The 15,535-nt window shown below is 49.8% G+C and overlaps 1 protein-coding gene across 2 annotated transcripts in view; it reads left to right on the top strand.

Annotated features, from left to right (window-relative positions):
* Positions 1-15,535, top strand: part of CCDC88C (coiled-coil domain containing 88C) — a 115,618-nt gene that overhangs the window by 89,276 nt on the left and 10,807 nt on the right. For both annotated transcript variants that reach the window (XM_080931258.1, XM_080931259.1), the window contains 7 exons: positions 324-485; positions 1,515-1,792; positions 3,535-3,678; positions 5,815-6,001; positions 7,225-7,370; positions 9,279-9,368; positions 10,707-10,945. In XM_080931258.1, coding sequence (XP_080787384.1) covers positions 324-485; positions 1,515-1,792; positions 3,535-3,678; positions 5,815-6,001; positions 7,225-7,370; positions 9,279-9,368; positions 10,707-10,945 — 1,246 coding nt within the window. The remainder of the gene's footprint in view (positions 1-323; positions 486-1,514; positions 1,793-3,534; positions 3,679-5,814; positions 6,002-7,224; positions 7,371-9,278; positions 9,369-10,706; positions 10,946-15,535) is intronic.

Raw genomic sequence — 15,535 nt, 5'->3', positions numbered from 1 at the left:
TCTCAAGGGTAGGGGCACCTAGTGATGAGGGCTTGAGCTCTGTAGTCAGTGGGGGGGTGGCTTCAGCTCACAGAAGTACTTTTGGGGTACCCTACACCGAAGGAAACAAAGGGAAATGTGAAAGGGGTCTATATGCCAATATGCCCCAGGCCCCGGGCAGTAGTCCCTATAAAATATTGTCTCTTTATGAATTCTGTTCAATGTCTGTTTCCAAGAGGGAAACGGTTAATTTCCTGTACCAAAGCCGCACCTGCCCTTGAAGGTTCAGTAAAACCCCAGGTCCCAGGCCCACACTGTGTAACTGACGCTTGCGTCTCCCCTAGAACGCGGCTCTTCAGGCCGAGAGGCAGCTGCTGAAGGAGCAGCTGCAGCACTTGGAGACTCAGAATGTGTCCTTCAGCAGCCAGATCCTGACCCTACAGAAGCAGAGCGCCTTCCTGCAGGAGCACACCACCACCCTGCAGACCCAGACTGCGAAGCTGCAGGTAGCGTGACCCTCATGGCTCCTCAGTGGGAGCCGCAAGGCCAGGCATGGGGGACCTGGAGACCAGGTTAAGAGGCTTACCGTATACAGACTCTGCTGTAATAGGGAGATTCATGAGACATTTCCCATAGCTGGGCCTAGACATGCCAGGCTAAAACCTCAGTTCTCTGCTTTTCTGTGTGTGTGTGTGTGTGTGTGTGTGTGTGTGTGTGTGTTAAAGAAAAGAGATTTGGAATCGTAAGCTTGGTTGAACAGTTTCTGTGCAGTAGACCTGGTAGAGCTGTATTATGTGGATAGAGGGAAAATGGGGCTGTGACCTGGCTTCCATCTGCTGGAATCACTCAGCAGGGCCAGCACTGAGGCCCACTTATTATGTGGTCTGTAGGTGGTGGGAAAATGAAAAATTACTCATTAATGTAATTTCTGGGAAAAGTTGGAAAGTTACTTATGGGACAGAGACAATAAACAGGAAACTTGCTTGGCAAAGAAGTTGGGTTTGTTTTGTTAAAATAAGAAAATAGGATGTTGGTTTGTTACTTTTAAGTCTTTGTCTGGTTTTAATATCGGGGCAGTTCTGGCCCCTGTTCAGTTTTTAATGTTTTGGGATTGTGTTAGAATACTTTAAAAAAAAAAAAAAACTTGGGTGCTCAGATGTAGCCCATTAATAAAACTATTTAGTGTGTACAAAGTCCTCAGTTCAAGCCCTAACGGCACAAAGATGAATATAATATCAGTTGGTTGACAGTATTTTCTGATACTCGGTCCTTACAGATTTTCTGTTGACTTTTAGAAAATAGGCTTTAAAACTAATCAATAATGACGTGTAAGGAGCTTGTGTAGAAGGACAAGGTTTCTGGAGTTGGCTCAGGATGACAGCTTTTCACTGCCAATTTCTGCCATGTCGGCCCCACTTCCTAAGCCATGTTTTGGTAGCACTGCCCATGGCCGGCCTGCCTTAAGGTCCCTCCGAGTCTGTCTGTTGCTGGTCATCCTTGGCCTGATCACACACAGGGCTCTGCTCTCCTTACAGGTGGAGAATTCCACACTGAGCTCCCAGAATGCCGCACTCAGCGCACAGTACACAATGCTGCAGAGCCAGCAGGCCGCCAAGGAGGCCGAGCACGAGGGTCTGCAGCAGCAGCAGGAGCAGCTGGCCGCCGTCTACGAAGCCTTGATTCAGGACCACGAGCATCTGGGTGCCGTGTACGATCGCCAGTCCTCAGAGTATGAGGCCCTCATCCGCCAGCACAGCTGCCTGAAGACGCTGCACAGGAACCTAGAGCTGGAGCACAAGGAGCTTGGGGAGAGGTGGGACCTGGGGATAGGGAGGCAGCTGGTATGCTGTGCCCCTTAGGCTGTCCCAGAGCTAGTGGTACTTTCCCGAGGCCCCCCCACCCCCATTTCCCCTTGGCTGGCTGCTTTGTATTGTTGCTGCACCTGAGCTGTCTCAAGGGAAGGAAATAGAACCTTTAGCGATTTCTGCTTCCGTTTTGTTTGTCCAGCTGGGGGCTGTGGCAGGGGACACGGGCCAAGGAGTGCCATGGCTCACTCCAGCTCTGGGTGGCCCATTGTGGACACGTGGAGACTTGTCCTCTAAGAGCTCTTTTTCCTTCCTCCATTTTCTTCTCTTCTGACCTACACCCCTGGGGAAGTTCTGGCTACGTTGTGCAGGGTTGTATTCATTCACACTTCAGGCTCCCTTTCCTAAGTCAGAGGCTAGAAAGCTTGCTTAAAGGAAACAAACAACAGAATGCAGACAACAGAACAGAAAGTAACCCACACCTCTGACCTCAGCACAGTTGGAAGGTGGAGGCAGGAAGGGAGATGCTGTGTCCCTAGCTGCCCTCCCAGGTGCCCACACTACATTTTTCTTTTTAAGGTAAATTTTGCATATGTTGAAGAATACTGCTAACTTTTCACCACAGAGCCCCCGGTCTCTCTGTGTGTGTCATTAATTCACCCACTGTTGGCCGAGCCCACACACTAAGGGTTCCAGATCCCTGAGCTCACTTACTAAGGGTCCAGAGTCCTGTCTTGTCAGCTCCTCGGTGTCCTTGGCTGGTTGGGCAGAGCTGGAGGCTCCTTCAGTCCCTGCATTGGACTGTGAACGCCTGTCACACAGCATTGACAAAAGTCTGGGGTTCCCCCCCCCCATTTGATACCTAACTGGACTGCTGCCACAAATTTACTGTCCCTTGTCAAAGGCTCAGTGGTAAGCAAGACCCCAGAAGCCTTTGGCCGTGCTTGATGCGTGTTCTCTGAAGTGGTACACAGGGAACAGGGATCAGACAGACCCCTGCACCTTGGCCGTTAAGTGAGTTTCCTAATCTGATCCCGTACTTGGGGTCTGGCGAGAGGATCTAGGTACTGCTGATGTGGAGGGTAGAATTAGAGAAGAGCCTGGGGACAGTGCTACCTACTCAGAAGAGAAAGGGGGTTGAGGAGCAATTTAAGAAACCTGCCTCAGAAGACCATTCCTCTCTCTGACTTGGAGATCCTGGGCTTGTCACGTTTCCACCTTGTGCTCTGCTGCCCTCCAGTGGCAGCTCTGTAATCTGCAAGGGCTGAATGAGAAAGAAAGTTCATTATGGCAGGGAGGCCTCACCCACCCACTCCCAAGGCTGGGAACGGATATGCGGGCCCCCTTACAGATGGAGGAGGGCGTGAGGAGGGATTAGCTGTTTCATAACAAGGAACTTAGCGGTTTACTTTGTAGTTTCCTTTCGATCTACTGGTTCCTAGTGAACCACTTTGTAACACGAGTCTCTAAAATAAAAGATGTTGCATACAACACTCATGCATTTGGGTGACCTACATAAGGAGCCAGGCCGTGGTAGGGAAGCCAAGGAGCCAGATGGAAGATGGGGGGGGGTGAGGGGTACTGGCCGACCCCCACTCTGGCTACATTTATCTTGCTTCCCTCCGTCCAGCCTCTCTTCGCAGAGAAAAGGTTTTGGAGGAATCCCCTCCCCCTTTCTGAGAAGGTAGTTCCAATCTTCTGGGGGCATGAGTTTGTTGTAGATAAAGCCTGGCCATGCTTCCTCCACTAGGCACGGAGACCTGCAGAAGCGTAAGGCAGAGCTGGAGGAGCTGGAGAAGGTACTGAGCACCGAGCGGGAGGCACTGCAGCGGGAGCAGAGGACCAACGCCATCGCCACGAGCGAGAACCAGAGGCTGCGGGGAGAGCTGGACAGGTGAGCGTCCGGGCACACCCACCTAGCCTTGGGGGTAGCAGAGGTGACCACAGTCTGTCCACACTGGTCCTCTCTGAAAGCCACTAGTGTAGGCTTGTGTACTGCAAGATGTTGGCTAGATAAGGAGCTGAGGGCTATGCTGTGGGGGCTGGGTGGTGGTACTCAGTACAAGGAAGGGCTGGGTCTATATCTGGTTAGTCATAGGCTCCTTCAGATGTGAGCCCAGCCCTCGGGAGCCTGTCTTCAGGTTCACCACCCATTGCACACTACAAAAGTCTTTCTGGGATCTGTTCTGGGCCGTTCCTTCAGGGTTTAGTGTAGAATCCTTATCTTGCTGTGTAAAACAGCCCCTGGCACAGTGCTCAAGTGCTGTCAGTGTCCTTGAGTACAGAGGAGCAGCCTGGCAGAAAAAACCCCCGGTGTTAGATAAGCTTCCCTTGCCTGGAGTCCTTACCTAGAGGCAGCATTACATAAAACACCTTTAAGCAGGCTCTCACCGGAGACTGCATCTTAATCAGTTATGAGCTGTGGCTGGCTAACACCCCTTCTTGTTTAGAGACAGGAAAGCGGGTAGCTCAGAGATCAGGTAACACTCGAGGTTAAACCTTTAGTTAACACCAGCAAGGGCTGAGTCCAGATCTTCTCTTGTTTCAAGTCTGATGGGGAGAAACACCACTTCCTTCCAGGGTGTTAGTTCACCCTGGGTTTTACAAACCCAGGTGCTTGGGGGGGGGGCAAGCATTTGGGGGAGTGCTGCCCCAGCGGGCACAGACTGGTATGGAACACTTGGACAGTCAAAAGGGTCCTGCAATGGGCTGAATTCGGCATCAGGTTGTTCCGTTTCTATCCTGTGAGGCATCTGAATTCTTGGATGTTGACAGTGGACTTGTAGTTTTTTGAGTGTTTGTTTTAATTGTGTGTATCTGTGTGTAGATGTGCACATGAGTGGCAGGTGCCTGTGGAGGCCAGAGATGGCAGATCTTCCTCCAGCTGGAGTTCAGTGAGTGTGAGGAATCAGGTCCTCCGCAAGAGATGTGTGTGCTCTTAACTGCAGAGCCGTCTCTCCAGCCTGAGATTCAAGGTTTTGAAAAGCTAGCCGACTCATGAGAGTTAGGATGGAAATCAGTGTTGCAGGTGTGCGGAGTCCCTTGCCGACACATCCCATTGCACAATCTCAGAGTTAGAAAGCCCCACCAAGTTGGGCATCATGTTTGTATTTTATTTTTTACAGTGACTCACTCTCCATATGTTTTCTTACAAAGGTACAATGTAATTAAATATTTTATTAGCTCTGATTTTTCTTTTTTTTTTTTTTTTAAAGGTAGGTTTCCAATACCAGTCAGAGCCTCTCCCTGACCTTAAGTCCAATTAGAGAGTTGTTGGTTATTGCCAAGGTGAATGAACCACTGTTGTGCTTGTAGGGTTGTCAGGGTGTGCTGGTTGGTGGCTGGTGTGGTTCCTGAGTATCACGGCTGGGTGGGGCTGTTGCTTGTCTCTTGGAAGCTTTCGAGCACAGCATTTTAGAGGGAAAAAATGTTCTCTGTTTTCTTTTAATAGCACAGCTTTGCTTTTTTTTTTTAACTTATACCAGATTGCCTGAATTATAACGTAAAAGGCCATGTGTCTTTTGTAATGGGCCATGATGTCTTCTTCGTTTCAGTAGACAGCTACGTGAGCAAAGTGGCCTGAGTTTGAGTGTAGCTTCCTAGCTTGGGTCCCGGGGCTGGGTGATCCAGTGGTTGGTGACAGAGCTGGTTGGAACCAGCCATTGTGGGAAGCAAAGCCTCTCAGACAGATCTCTCTGTACCGAGAGTTTGAGGAGAGCACGTGGGTTCCTCCTCATGTCTGAGAGACACGTAGTCCATGATGTCCTTTTGTGTCCAGTGTCATAGCCTGCTTCTTGTCCTCCTCCCCCCACCCAGACCAGTACGGCACCAGGGCTGTCTTCCTAGAGCCCCAGAGAACACGGTTTGAAAAGCAGCGCTTTTGCTCAGTGTTCTCACATTACACAAGGGTTGCCTCTGTGTGACTGCACGGTCTGCCACGGTCAGAGCAGACGCAGAACCCGGAGCTGCAGGCCTTTCTGTCTCTGGGATGAGTTTGAGCCCCTTTGCCCTGGGACTCTCCAACCCGCAGGGTTAGTTTCCTGCACCACCAGCTGAAAGGGGAGTATGAAGAACTACACGCCCACACCAAGGAGTTGAAAACTTCGCTGAACAACTCTCAGCTGGAGCTGAACCGCTGGCAGGTGCGCTTCGACGAGCTCAAGGAGCAACATCAGAGCATGGACATCTCTCTGACCAAGCTGGACAACCACTGTGAGGTGAGAGATGCTTTGGGTAAGTCTGTGACAAGCCAGCACTCCTCCTGGGTAGCTTCTCTGAAACTTGAGATGTCCTTAAAGCCAAGGTTAGACCAGAATGCCACCTGCGGTACCACATCTCAGAAGCCACCTTGTCTGACATTTGCCCCGTGGGGTTGGCATTGTCTTCCATGCGTCCTTCAGCCATCTTTGGTCCTTCTTTCAGTAGACAGATACATGAGCAAAATGGCATCAGTTTGAGTATAGCTGCCTAACTTGGATCCTGGGGCTGGGTGATTCAATGGTGGGTGACGCAGAGGTGGATCAGAAGTGGCCGTTGTGGGAGGCAAAGCCCTCCTTTAGACAGACTTTCAGATAGATCCCACTGAACAGAGAGTTTGAGGAGAGCAAGGGGGTTCCTCCTGATTTCCGAGAGACCCCTGGGAGACACATAGGCAAATAGGATAAAAGCCCAGTCTCTGCCCTCAAAGCCTCTGGGCCTTCCCCCTACACCACAGTACGGTCCTAAAACAAAATCCGTGAACTTCAGCCCACAGGCCAGTCCCTCCCCACCACCTGCCCACAAACCGAGAACGGCTCTCGATGTTTTTAACGGTTGGAGCTAAAAATCAAACGAACGATATTTTTGTGGCTAGTGGAAATTATATGAAGTTTCTGTCAGTGTGTGCGAATGAAGTTTTGTTGGGACACAGCCACTCTTTGGTTGTCCAACACAGCTTTTATGCTACAAGGGCACAAGATGCTAGATGACTGGGAGGACGCAAGGTTTTTATAGGCATAAGAGGCATTGGGCATAACATAAAAGGCTTTCTCTCATAGCAGAGTTTTTAGTGGAAACATGGAAGCTTCATGTGCAGTTTAATCACTTTGTTGTAGCCGCCTTTGAGACAGTTGTTCTTTCCGATGAGATTAATAAATTTTTCCTTGTCAATGCTGGAGATGGCCGTCTTCCACCACTGAGCTCCGTCCCTGGCCCTAGTGAAATTAATTGTAACAACACTTTATTTAACCAGTAGATCAAATATCTTAAGTCCCCTTCTCACACCAAGTTTTCGGCGTCTCTCATGCATCCTGTTTCACACCTCAGCCCTGGTGTCTGATCTGTGCTCCTCACAGCCCGGAGCTGCCAGGCGGACGCCCAGTGAAAGGGTTCCTTTCCTTTGAGAGTTTGCAGTGTAGTATCACAGGATCACGGCGTCTGAACCACTGTCGGTCTGTTTCAGCTGCTCTCCCGTCTCAAGGGGAACTTAGAGGAGGAGAACCATCACCTGCTGAGCCAGATCCAGCTGCTGAGCCAGCAGAACCAGATGCTCCTAGAACAGAACATGGAGAGCAAGGAGCAGTACCACGAGGAACAGAAGCAGTACATGTAAGTGGAATGAGGGCCGTGGCAGGCCATGTGTCCCTGGACCACTGTCCCTAGCCCCCGACAGGATGCAGTCCTCACAGTGTGCGATTAAGTTTGTCCTATACCCTGCTTAACCTTCCCCCAACCTTCCCCTAGGAGCCTGGAACGGTGAGGCGACAGGAATGAACAGAACTTTGCCCCCTCCCTACTAGTGTTAGAGAGGTAAAGGGAGCGTTTATGCTTCGGAGATGAGAGGAGACCATGCTGGATAGGGAGGGTCCAGGTGAATGTGGGAGAAAGGGATGCCCAGAAGAGATGTGTCTAGTCCCTTGTCAAAGGTAGTGAACAAGAGGAAGAAGTCTGATGCTGGAAACCCACAGTTGAATTATCCAGGGTGTAACATGCTATACGGTACCTGTCCTTCCCCGTGGCCAGCATCTCAGGCAAGCTCTGTGCTCCTGGCTTGAGTGTGCTTAAGACAAGAAGAGCCTTGTCTGAAGGCACAGTGGCACATGGCTTCAATCCCAGCACTCACAAGGCAGAGGCTCGTGATTGCCTGTAAGTTTGAGGCCAGCCTGGTATACGTATCAAGTTCCAAGCCAGCCAGAGCCACATATAGAGACCCTCTCTCAAACAAAATTAAAAAGGCAGAGATTATGGAGAGGTGTGGTCCCTGGACCCTTGGTGCTGTCCCAGCTCTTTCTGCTGCATCTGCTGGGAGTCTGGTCCTAGGGAGATGATTGGTGTTGTTTTGTTTTGTTGCATTATAGAGCATCTTTGTCAGGCCAATGGCTTGGCATACCTCTCGTCTTTCAAGCAGTGTGCACCATTTTGGAGCCTTGTCCCAGAGTGCAGATATTACAGTAGGCTCGTGGGAAAGCCCTCAGCACGGACAGGACCCCCTCTGCTCCACCAGTGAAGTAATCTGAGCTGTTACTGCATAGGGCTTCACTGTACCATGAGGAAGCTGAGGGGTTCAAGCCAGCTGACCATACAGGGACATCCCCCGCCTTCCCCAGCCATCCCCCCCAGCCCAGCAAGCATAGCAGACACCCCAGGGAGCAGAGATGCTGGACTTGTCAGTCATTTGCTGTGATGCAAGTGTGAAACAGGTTCCACCATTTAGGAACAGAGATTTGCTTCAGCCCCTGAGCTTCTTGGCTTTCAAACTGTCACCATTTGCCTTCTTCCTACTGGCTACCCTGGGGGGGGGGCTGCCCAAAGCATGCTCAGACTTGTTACTAGGCCACTCTTGGGTCTTCAGCTTGCTGCCTTCTCTTATCCCCTGGAAGCAATTTGCCTCATAAGCTGTTACTAAGCCCCAGGGTGCCTTGGCTACACTGACGTTTGTAACCTCAGTGCCCAAGTGTTAGCGTGCCTGACTGCATAAGAGAGTGTGTCAGGCTGGAGGTGCCTGTGGTCTACACAGTTTGGCCTAACCAGGAAAGCATGGGAATTTGAAAGCACGAGTAATCAGGTGGTCATAGATTTACTCTCTTGAGCCCTCTTAGCCAGATCCCAGGTATTCCAGGAACCTTTGTAGCTGTATTTTTTTTTCATGTGTAACTGGGGTTTTGTTCATTTGTTTTTGTTTTGCTTTGTTTTGAAATTTTGAGATAAGATCTCACTTTAAAGCTTTGGCTAGACAGGAACTATGTACACCAGACTCACCTCTCAAACTCAGAGATCCACCTGCCTCTGCCTCTGCCTCCTGAGTTGCAGGGTTAAAGGAGTGCCCCACCATGGCCAGATTTGTAGCTGGTACGGCTGATGGTAAATTCTCAATTCAGTGACCGCTGTGGGGATGAGCACCCTCAGACCTGAATCCAGACACTGATTTCTGATTTCTGATCTAGGTTGGGGTTGGTAAGTACACCCACTCATTTATTTAATCTGGATTGGTCTCCTTTCTGTCACTTCTGTTCACAGAGATAAATTAAATGCCTTACGGAGACACAAGGAAAAACTGGAAGAAAAAATCATGGATCAGTACAAGTTCTATGATCCTGCTCCAAAGAAGTGAGTAGATCTAAGTGATCATAGTCAGCTTAGCTGGGAGACAAGACAGCCTAGGAGCCATGGGACAGGACCAGCCCTATGTCCGTCTCCCCGCCCCCACACTCACCCATTTACAGATGCCTTAGCACAGTAGTTCTCAACCCTCCTAACACTGCAACCCTTTAATACAGTTCCTCATGCTGTGGTGACCCCCAACCATCAAATTATTTCATTGCTACTTCGTAAGTGTAACTTCGCCATCGTTAAGAATTGTGACATAGATATCTGAGATGCAGGATATCTGATATGTAATCAGAAGGGTCACAGCCCACGGACTGAGAGCTGCTACCCATATAGCAGAAGCCCCAGCTTGTCCTGTGAGGGGTGTCAAATGCCAGCCAGCCCCATGAGACATAGAGGTGACTCGATCTGATAAGAGGCGGAAGGCTGTGAGTCAGAGCCATTAAGGCTGAATGTTGTGGTTGCTTCCGAGTTGAACATGATGAGAATAGCATAGCCACGGTCCTGTGAGGGAAAGCCGTTGTGAGCAGAATAGCTGGCTGGGCCCCACAGTTATCCTGGGGTACACACTGGCCTTATTTCCTCTGTTTACAGACTCTCTGGGATGGCTTCACAAGTTATGTTTACTCCCATGAGCAGCCCCAGGTTGTGGGGCTTGTTCAGTAGCTGTAGCTCTTGCATTGCCCCCTTCACTGGCCTGAGCCTTGAGGCTGTCCTTATGGGCTGTTGTGGCCAGGCTGCAGAGTTTAAGTCATCACCAGTCCTTCAAGGGAGCTTCATAGAGTTTCCCAGCCGCAATCTTCTGTGTGATGGGGAAACTGAGGCTGTCGTGAGGAGTGGGAGTGGCAGGTACCCATGAATGCCTTCCGTTACTAGGCAGCTGATGTCCATCAGTTCCCTTCTGCCCAGACACCTCCTCTGCCCCTGGTGCGGCTTGCTCAATGCCAGGGGCACAGTCGGTGAGCACGGCCTTGTCATTGGTTAACTTGAGCAGGCAGTATGCCTAAAAATGACTTTCTCAGGAATAATAGTACAGCCTCCTCCTTGCACGTCCAGATGAGGAAGGGAACTGTAAGTGCTCTTCCGGGAGACCAGCGTGGGTCTCTGGTACCACATACCTTCTGCCACTGCACAGCCTGCACCCAAGGATTTGGCTCCTCAATTCCAGGCCTCAGGTGTACAAATCAGAAAATGACTATGTTCGTGAATACCATCCTCTCTTGTTGAGACCACTGGGACGGAACTTGGGGCCCTGCCACCGAGCTCTCCCTCCAGCCCAGTGCCATGGCTTGCCTCTCTGAGCATGGGTTGTAACATCTAAAACAATTTTCTGATTAGGAAGAACCACTGGATTGGAGCCAAAGCCCTAGTCAAACTCATCAAGCCAAAGAAAGAAGGTTCCAGAGAACGGTTAAAATCCACCGCTGATAGCCCCCCCTGGCAGCTGGAGTCCTCGGACCCCGCCTCGCCACATGCCTCTCAGGCTCTCAGACCACAGACGGAGAACTCTGACAACCCCCCATCGGGTTCAAACTGTGCAGAAGAGCGAGACACCCACAACGGGCCTGTGGGGAAAGGTAGGTGCAGCTGCCAGACGGTTCAGGGTAAGGAAAGAAGCCCTGAAAGTCCCATTCGCTGATGGGGTGTGCCATGCTTCAGTGGGAGTGCGGCGGTACATGAATCAGTGTGAGTGCCCTCCTACCTGGGTATCTCACCAAGCCCATCTCTGCTGTGGCCCTGTTGCCCAGAATACTTTGTTACCTTAGAATGGGAAACAGCATTCATTATGTGGGCTGGTCGGTTATTTGAATGTCTGAAGTTGATGCTTGGTTGGGAACCAGGCACAGCAACCGGTATGTTTGGGGCTCCCTCCAGTGTGTCAGAGGTCATGATTCGAACATTTTCCACACGCCCACTTTCGGGAAGTCCTGAGTGGCTGTCACCATCATTGTGGGGACACCTTGGTTATCCTCCACACAGATCTGCCCTTGAGTCCTGTAGCTTTGGGACACTGGGGGCTGCTGTTCGCAGCTGGCTCTGAAGTTAGAGTAGGAACACTAGTCAACCTTTCAGGCCAGGTAGGTTATACTACCGCTGGTGAATGGCAAATGATGGCCTTTCACCTCTGAGTGGTCGGATCATGTTCCTGAGCAGTAAAAATCTCATCTAAAAGATACACTGTTGGGGCTGGAGAGGTGGCTTGGCAGTTAGGAGGACCGCCTGCTCTTGTGGAAGAGAGGGTTTTGATTCCCAGCACCCACATAGCAGCTCACGACCATCTGTAATTCCAGCTTCAGGAATCCCATGTCCCTTTTTGTTACCCACAGGCTCTGCATGCACGTGGTGGAACTAGATACATACAGGCAAGCAGTCATACATATAAAAGAAAAACATTTCTGGGTTTGTTTTTTTTTTTTTTTTCAAGACTGTTTTCCCTCTGTAACCAGGCTGGCCTTGGACTCAGACATCACCTGTCCCTGCCTCGGGATTAAAGGCGTGCACTACCATGTCTGTTTTTGTTGTCTTGTTTTTTTAAATAAGTCATTGTGCACACTTGGAAAAGGAAGAGCTTGGTGAGGTAGGTTGGATACAGTACAGATGGCTTTCACCATCACTGCCAGGTCTATAATGACTGAACATTTTTTAAATCCGGGTTCAAATTTAAGATGTGTTACGGTATCAAAAATAACTGTCATAGGACCTGAAATGCAAGTTGCCTTAAACATGGAGGAGTTCAAGTCTAGCGGTTTACTAGGTGGGTTATTCGTGCCAGACCTTCACTTGAGTAGCTTAAACATTTATCAAAGACACTGGAACCTTCTGAATGTATGTCAGGGAGTCCAGTGCTCTTGGGGTGACGGAACATTGAGTAACAGGTGCCCTCTGTGTGGGCGAGGCCACATAATCACTATAGGAGTTGTCATCATCTGGGGGCGTGCACACACCTGTCAGTTGCATCCCTTGTTTGTTGTGGGGACGGGCGTAGGTGAAAGGTGTGTCATTGAGGAAGCAGCAGTGAGATGTGACATTTGTGACAGACCATGAATGAGTGGCAATCCTCCTACCTCAGCTTCCTGGGTCTATAGGGACTACAGGCGAGAGCTACACCCAGCCCTTAACTGGCTCTAAACATTAGCTTAACTCTTCTTACCACCAGAGAGGGCCCTGCTGCTTCCAATTTCCCGTTTCAGGCTGTATTGTCCTTAAAGCTGACTGAATTTGGCTATGCTCAGCTTAAGTGAGTTAGGGAAACTTTCAGAAGCCCTGGTGTGGTGCCACACTCCTTTAGTCCCAGTACTCTGGAAGTAGAGGCAGATTTCTGAGTTCAAGGCCAGCCTAATGTACACCTCTAGTTCCAGGACATCCAGAGCTACACAGAGAAACCCTGTCTTCAGGGACAGAGGTGGGGTGACAGCAAGAAAGAAAACTTGAGAGGAGACTGCCACTGGGGGCGGAGTACCCTTTGAAATACTTTACATGCTTTCTGTCCCATCCAGTCCATAACAACCTATGAAGTGGACATCAGTCACTACTGTCTGTTTTTTATGTTATTTATTTAGTTTTTAGAAGGCAGTCTTGTGAAGGGAACCCAGGTCCTCTTTCTTTTAACACTCAGGAGATAAAACTGAGACAGTAATAGAGATCCAAGCCCAGGCGTCTCTGGCTCCTGAGCTGGCACTACCTTTGGTAAAAGCAGCTTCGGACCCCTGCACATTCTAGATAGCCTGGCTGTGGAGTTTTGTTTAATGCCTCCCTTGGCTGTGGTCACTACTCTAGAACTCTTATCCTGCAATGTGAAAGTTGACCACTAGGTGGTAGCATAGCAAAAGAAATAGAGATTCTTTAATCCTGAACCAGAAATCTGTTGGATCATTTAATAAATATCACTGAAAGGTATGTCCAGGAGCTTAGATCAGTCGTCTGCTCTGTGGTGTCTCCACTCTAATGGCCAAGGAGTGGAGAATGTGGGGGTTGGGGAGATCTGAAGGGAGATAATTTTTCCACGGTTTAGGAGATTGGGGTATGAAAAGGACACTTTAGTGTTTTTTTAATACATCTTGCCAAAGAAGGTAATTTTAGAATTATAGACTGTTGAGGTGTTTCAGGTAGACTTCGTCCTGACAGTGGGCCAACCTGTCATTAGGTGTGTCCAGTGTCCTGGAGGGGTTACAGTAGCTGTATGTGAGCTGAGTAGTCAGGGAGCCTGTCATTAAAATGGTTGAGCAAGAGGAGCTGCGGTGCTGGTAAGCATTCTTCTTCGGTAATTTAACACGCTGAAATTGAAAAATCCTCCAGACCAGCATTGTGCATCATGAGTAATGGTTGGCACCAGGGTGCCGCTAAAGTAAATTGAGTCAGAGCATAGCTGGTTCTGGCCAGGGTGTCGGGCTTCGGTTGGGGACAGGGTTCTGTTTCCCTAAGTACATTTTGCTGACTTAGACTCATTTGTAATTATTGTTCATTTCATTTGTGTTTTTTTTTTTCTTCCTCTTTTCTCTCTCTCTCTTTTCCTTATCACAATGATAAAAATTTAGCATCCCAGCGCAAAAAGAGTCCTTTTTTGAGAAGCAAAAGCAAGGACAAAGACAAGTCTCCATTGGTCCATCCAGCTCTCTCTAAACGCCTGCGGTTCTGGTCTTCCTCTGACATCCCATCCTCCCCTCACGAGTCTGTCTCTCTCTCAGACATTGGGGATTTCTGATCCCTTCCTTTACCATGTGTCTCCATCATGTGTCCCTCCTTAATTTCCGAAATTCAACCAACCAACCAAAGGAAGTTAGTCCATAAAGGCCCACTCAGTCCCTAGTGGACCCCCGTTCCTCCCCCAGTTCCAAAGTAGCCATCGTGGATTCTGATTGCAAAGTAGAAGATGACTTGTCATGCTCCCTGGACCATTGCTTCAGCACAGCGCAGTTTTAGGGGACCCCAGGAAGTGCATGCACTCACTGTCCTTGGGCCAGGAGATTCATGCTAAGTAAGTGAAAAGCCTCGTGCCCCACCCCCTCCCGCATCTGCAAGCTTCTGCCGTGCCCTGTGTAAAGAGGAAGTGGCCAGTTGTCGCTTTGCTTCCTAAAATAACCACCGTCGGAGTGGGTGAGCCGCCTTTCTAAAGATTTACTTCTGAGCAGCCAAACCTCGTCCACTCTTGTCAAAACACAGAATTACTGGCTTCTGCTCCTGAGCCCGCAGTCCTGTGTTTTGAAGGATTGACTGCTCTTTTTAGGGCATCTTGAGTGATTGAACTGATGTTGCCCAGGCAGACTGAAGTTTTACGACTGTGTTGGGATCCTCTGGCATCTTGGATGGCGAAATCAAAGCCACAGTGGACAGAAAGCGTGTCAGGACATGAGTCACACCCAGAGCAGGGGAAGAAGTAGACCAGAGAGGTCACCCCCACTGTCATGGTCCCATCTTGAGCCCTCTTAGACTCCAGCTCTGATTTGGCCCTTGGCCCCCTGTCTCCTATGTGCGGTTTTTCCGTACTGTCCCTTAACGTGACAGACTGCTGCCCACTTCATCCTTAAAGGAAAGGTTACTGCCAGTGCTGTGCTCAGATGGAAAGCAAGTGTCACCCTAGCAATCAGGTGGCCAAAATAAACCTCCACCTATGACAGTGTTAAGGTTAGTCGTCATTGCCACTGACTTGTCACCCTGTTAAGAACTCTAAGCCATCAAAGCTCCTGGTCCTAGAGTCTGTCTTCCTCGCATGCTGTTGGACTCGTGCTTGTCTCTGTCTGGTGTCCCTGCTGTTTGCTCTCCTCACCTCCCTCTGCACCTTCGTTCCCACCTACCACACAGGAAGGCATGTCGCTGTTGCTTCTCATAAGGTTGTCCTCCAAAATCCAACCCCCGCTTCCGTTCTAAAGATCTGGGCCTTGAAAGCCAACAGAGATGAGCTGTGAGGTTGAAGGGCCGAGGAGTCTTTATGCAGGAGCAACCTCCACCTGTGTCCTGGTCTTCGTGTATAAGGCGTGGGCATTACACAGAAGGCCTGGTTGTTAGAGATGCCCCCATGTTTTTGTTTGTTGGGAGTTGTTTTGTTCTGAGGTACTAGGAATCTGATTATGGGTGTTAACACATGCAATGGAAGCGCTCCCCCCTTCGGCTGAGTCCTTCTTCATATCTTGTATGTGGAGATCCCAGACTCAGTCCTGCTTGATTTTCTG

The sequence above is a fragment of the Micromys minutus genome (assembly GCF_963924665.1).
Source record: "Micromys minutus genome assembly, chromosome: 1".
NCBI classification, from domain to species: Eukaryota; Metazoa; Chordata; class Mammalia; order Rodentia; family Muridae; genus Micromys; species Micromys minutus.
This window is presented reverse-complemented; position numbering and strand designations above follow the sequence as displayed.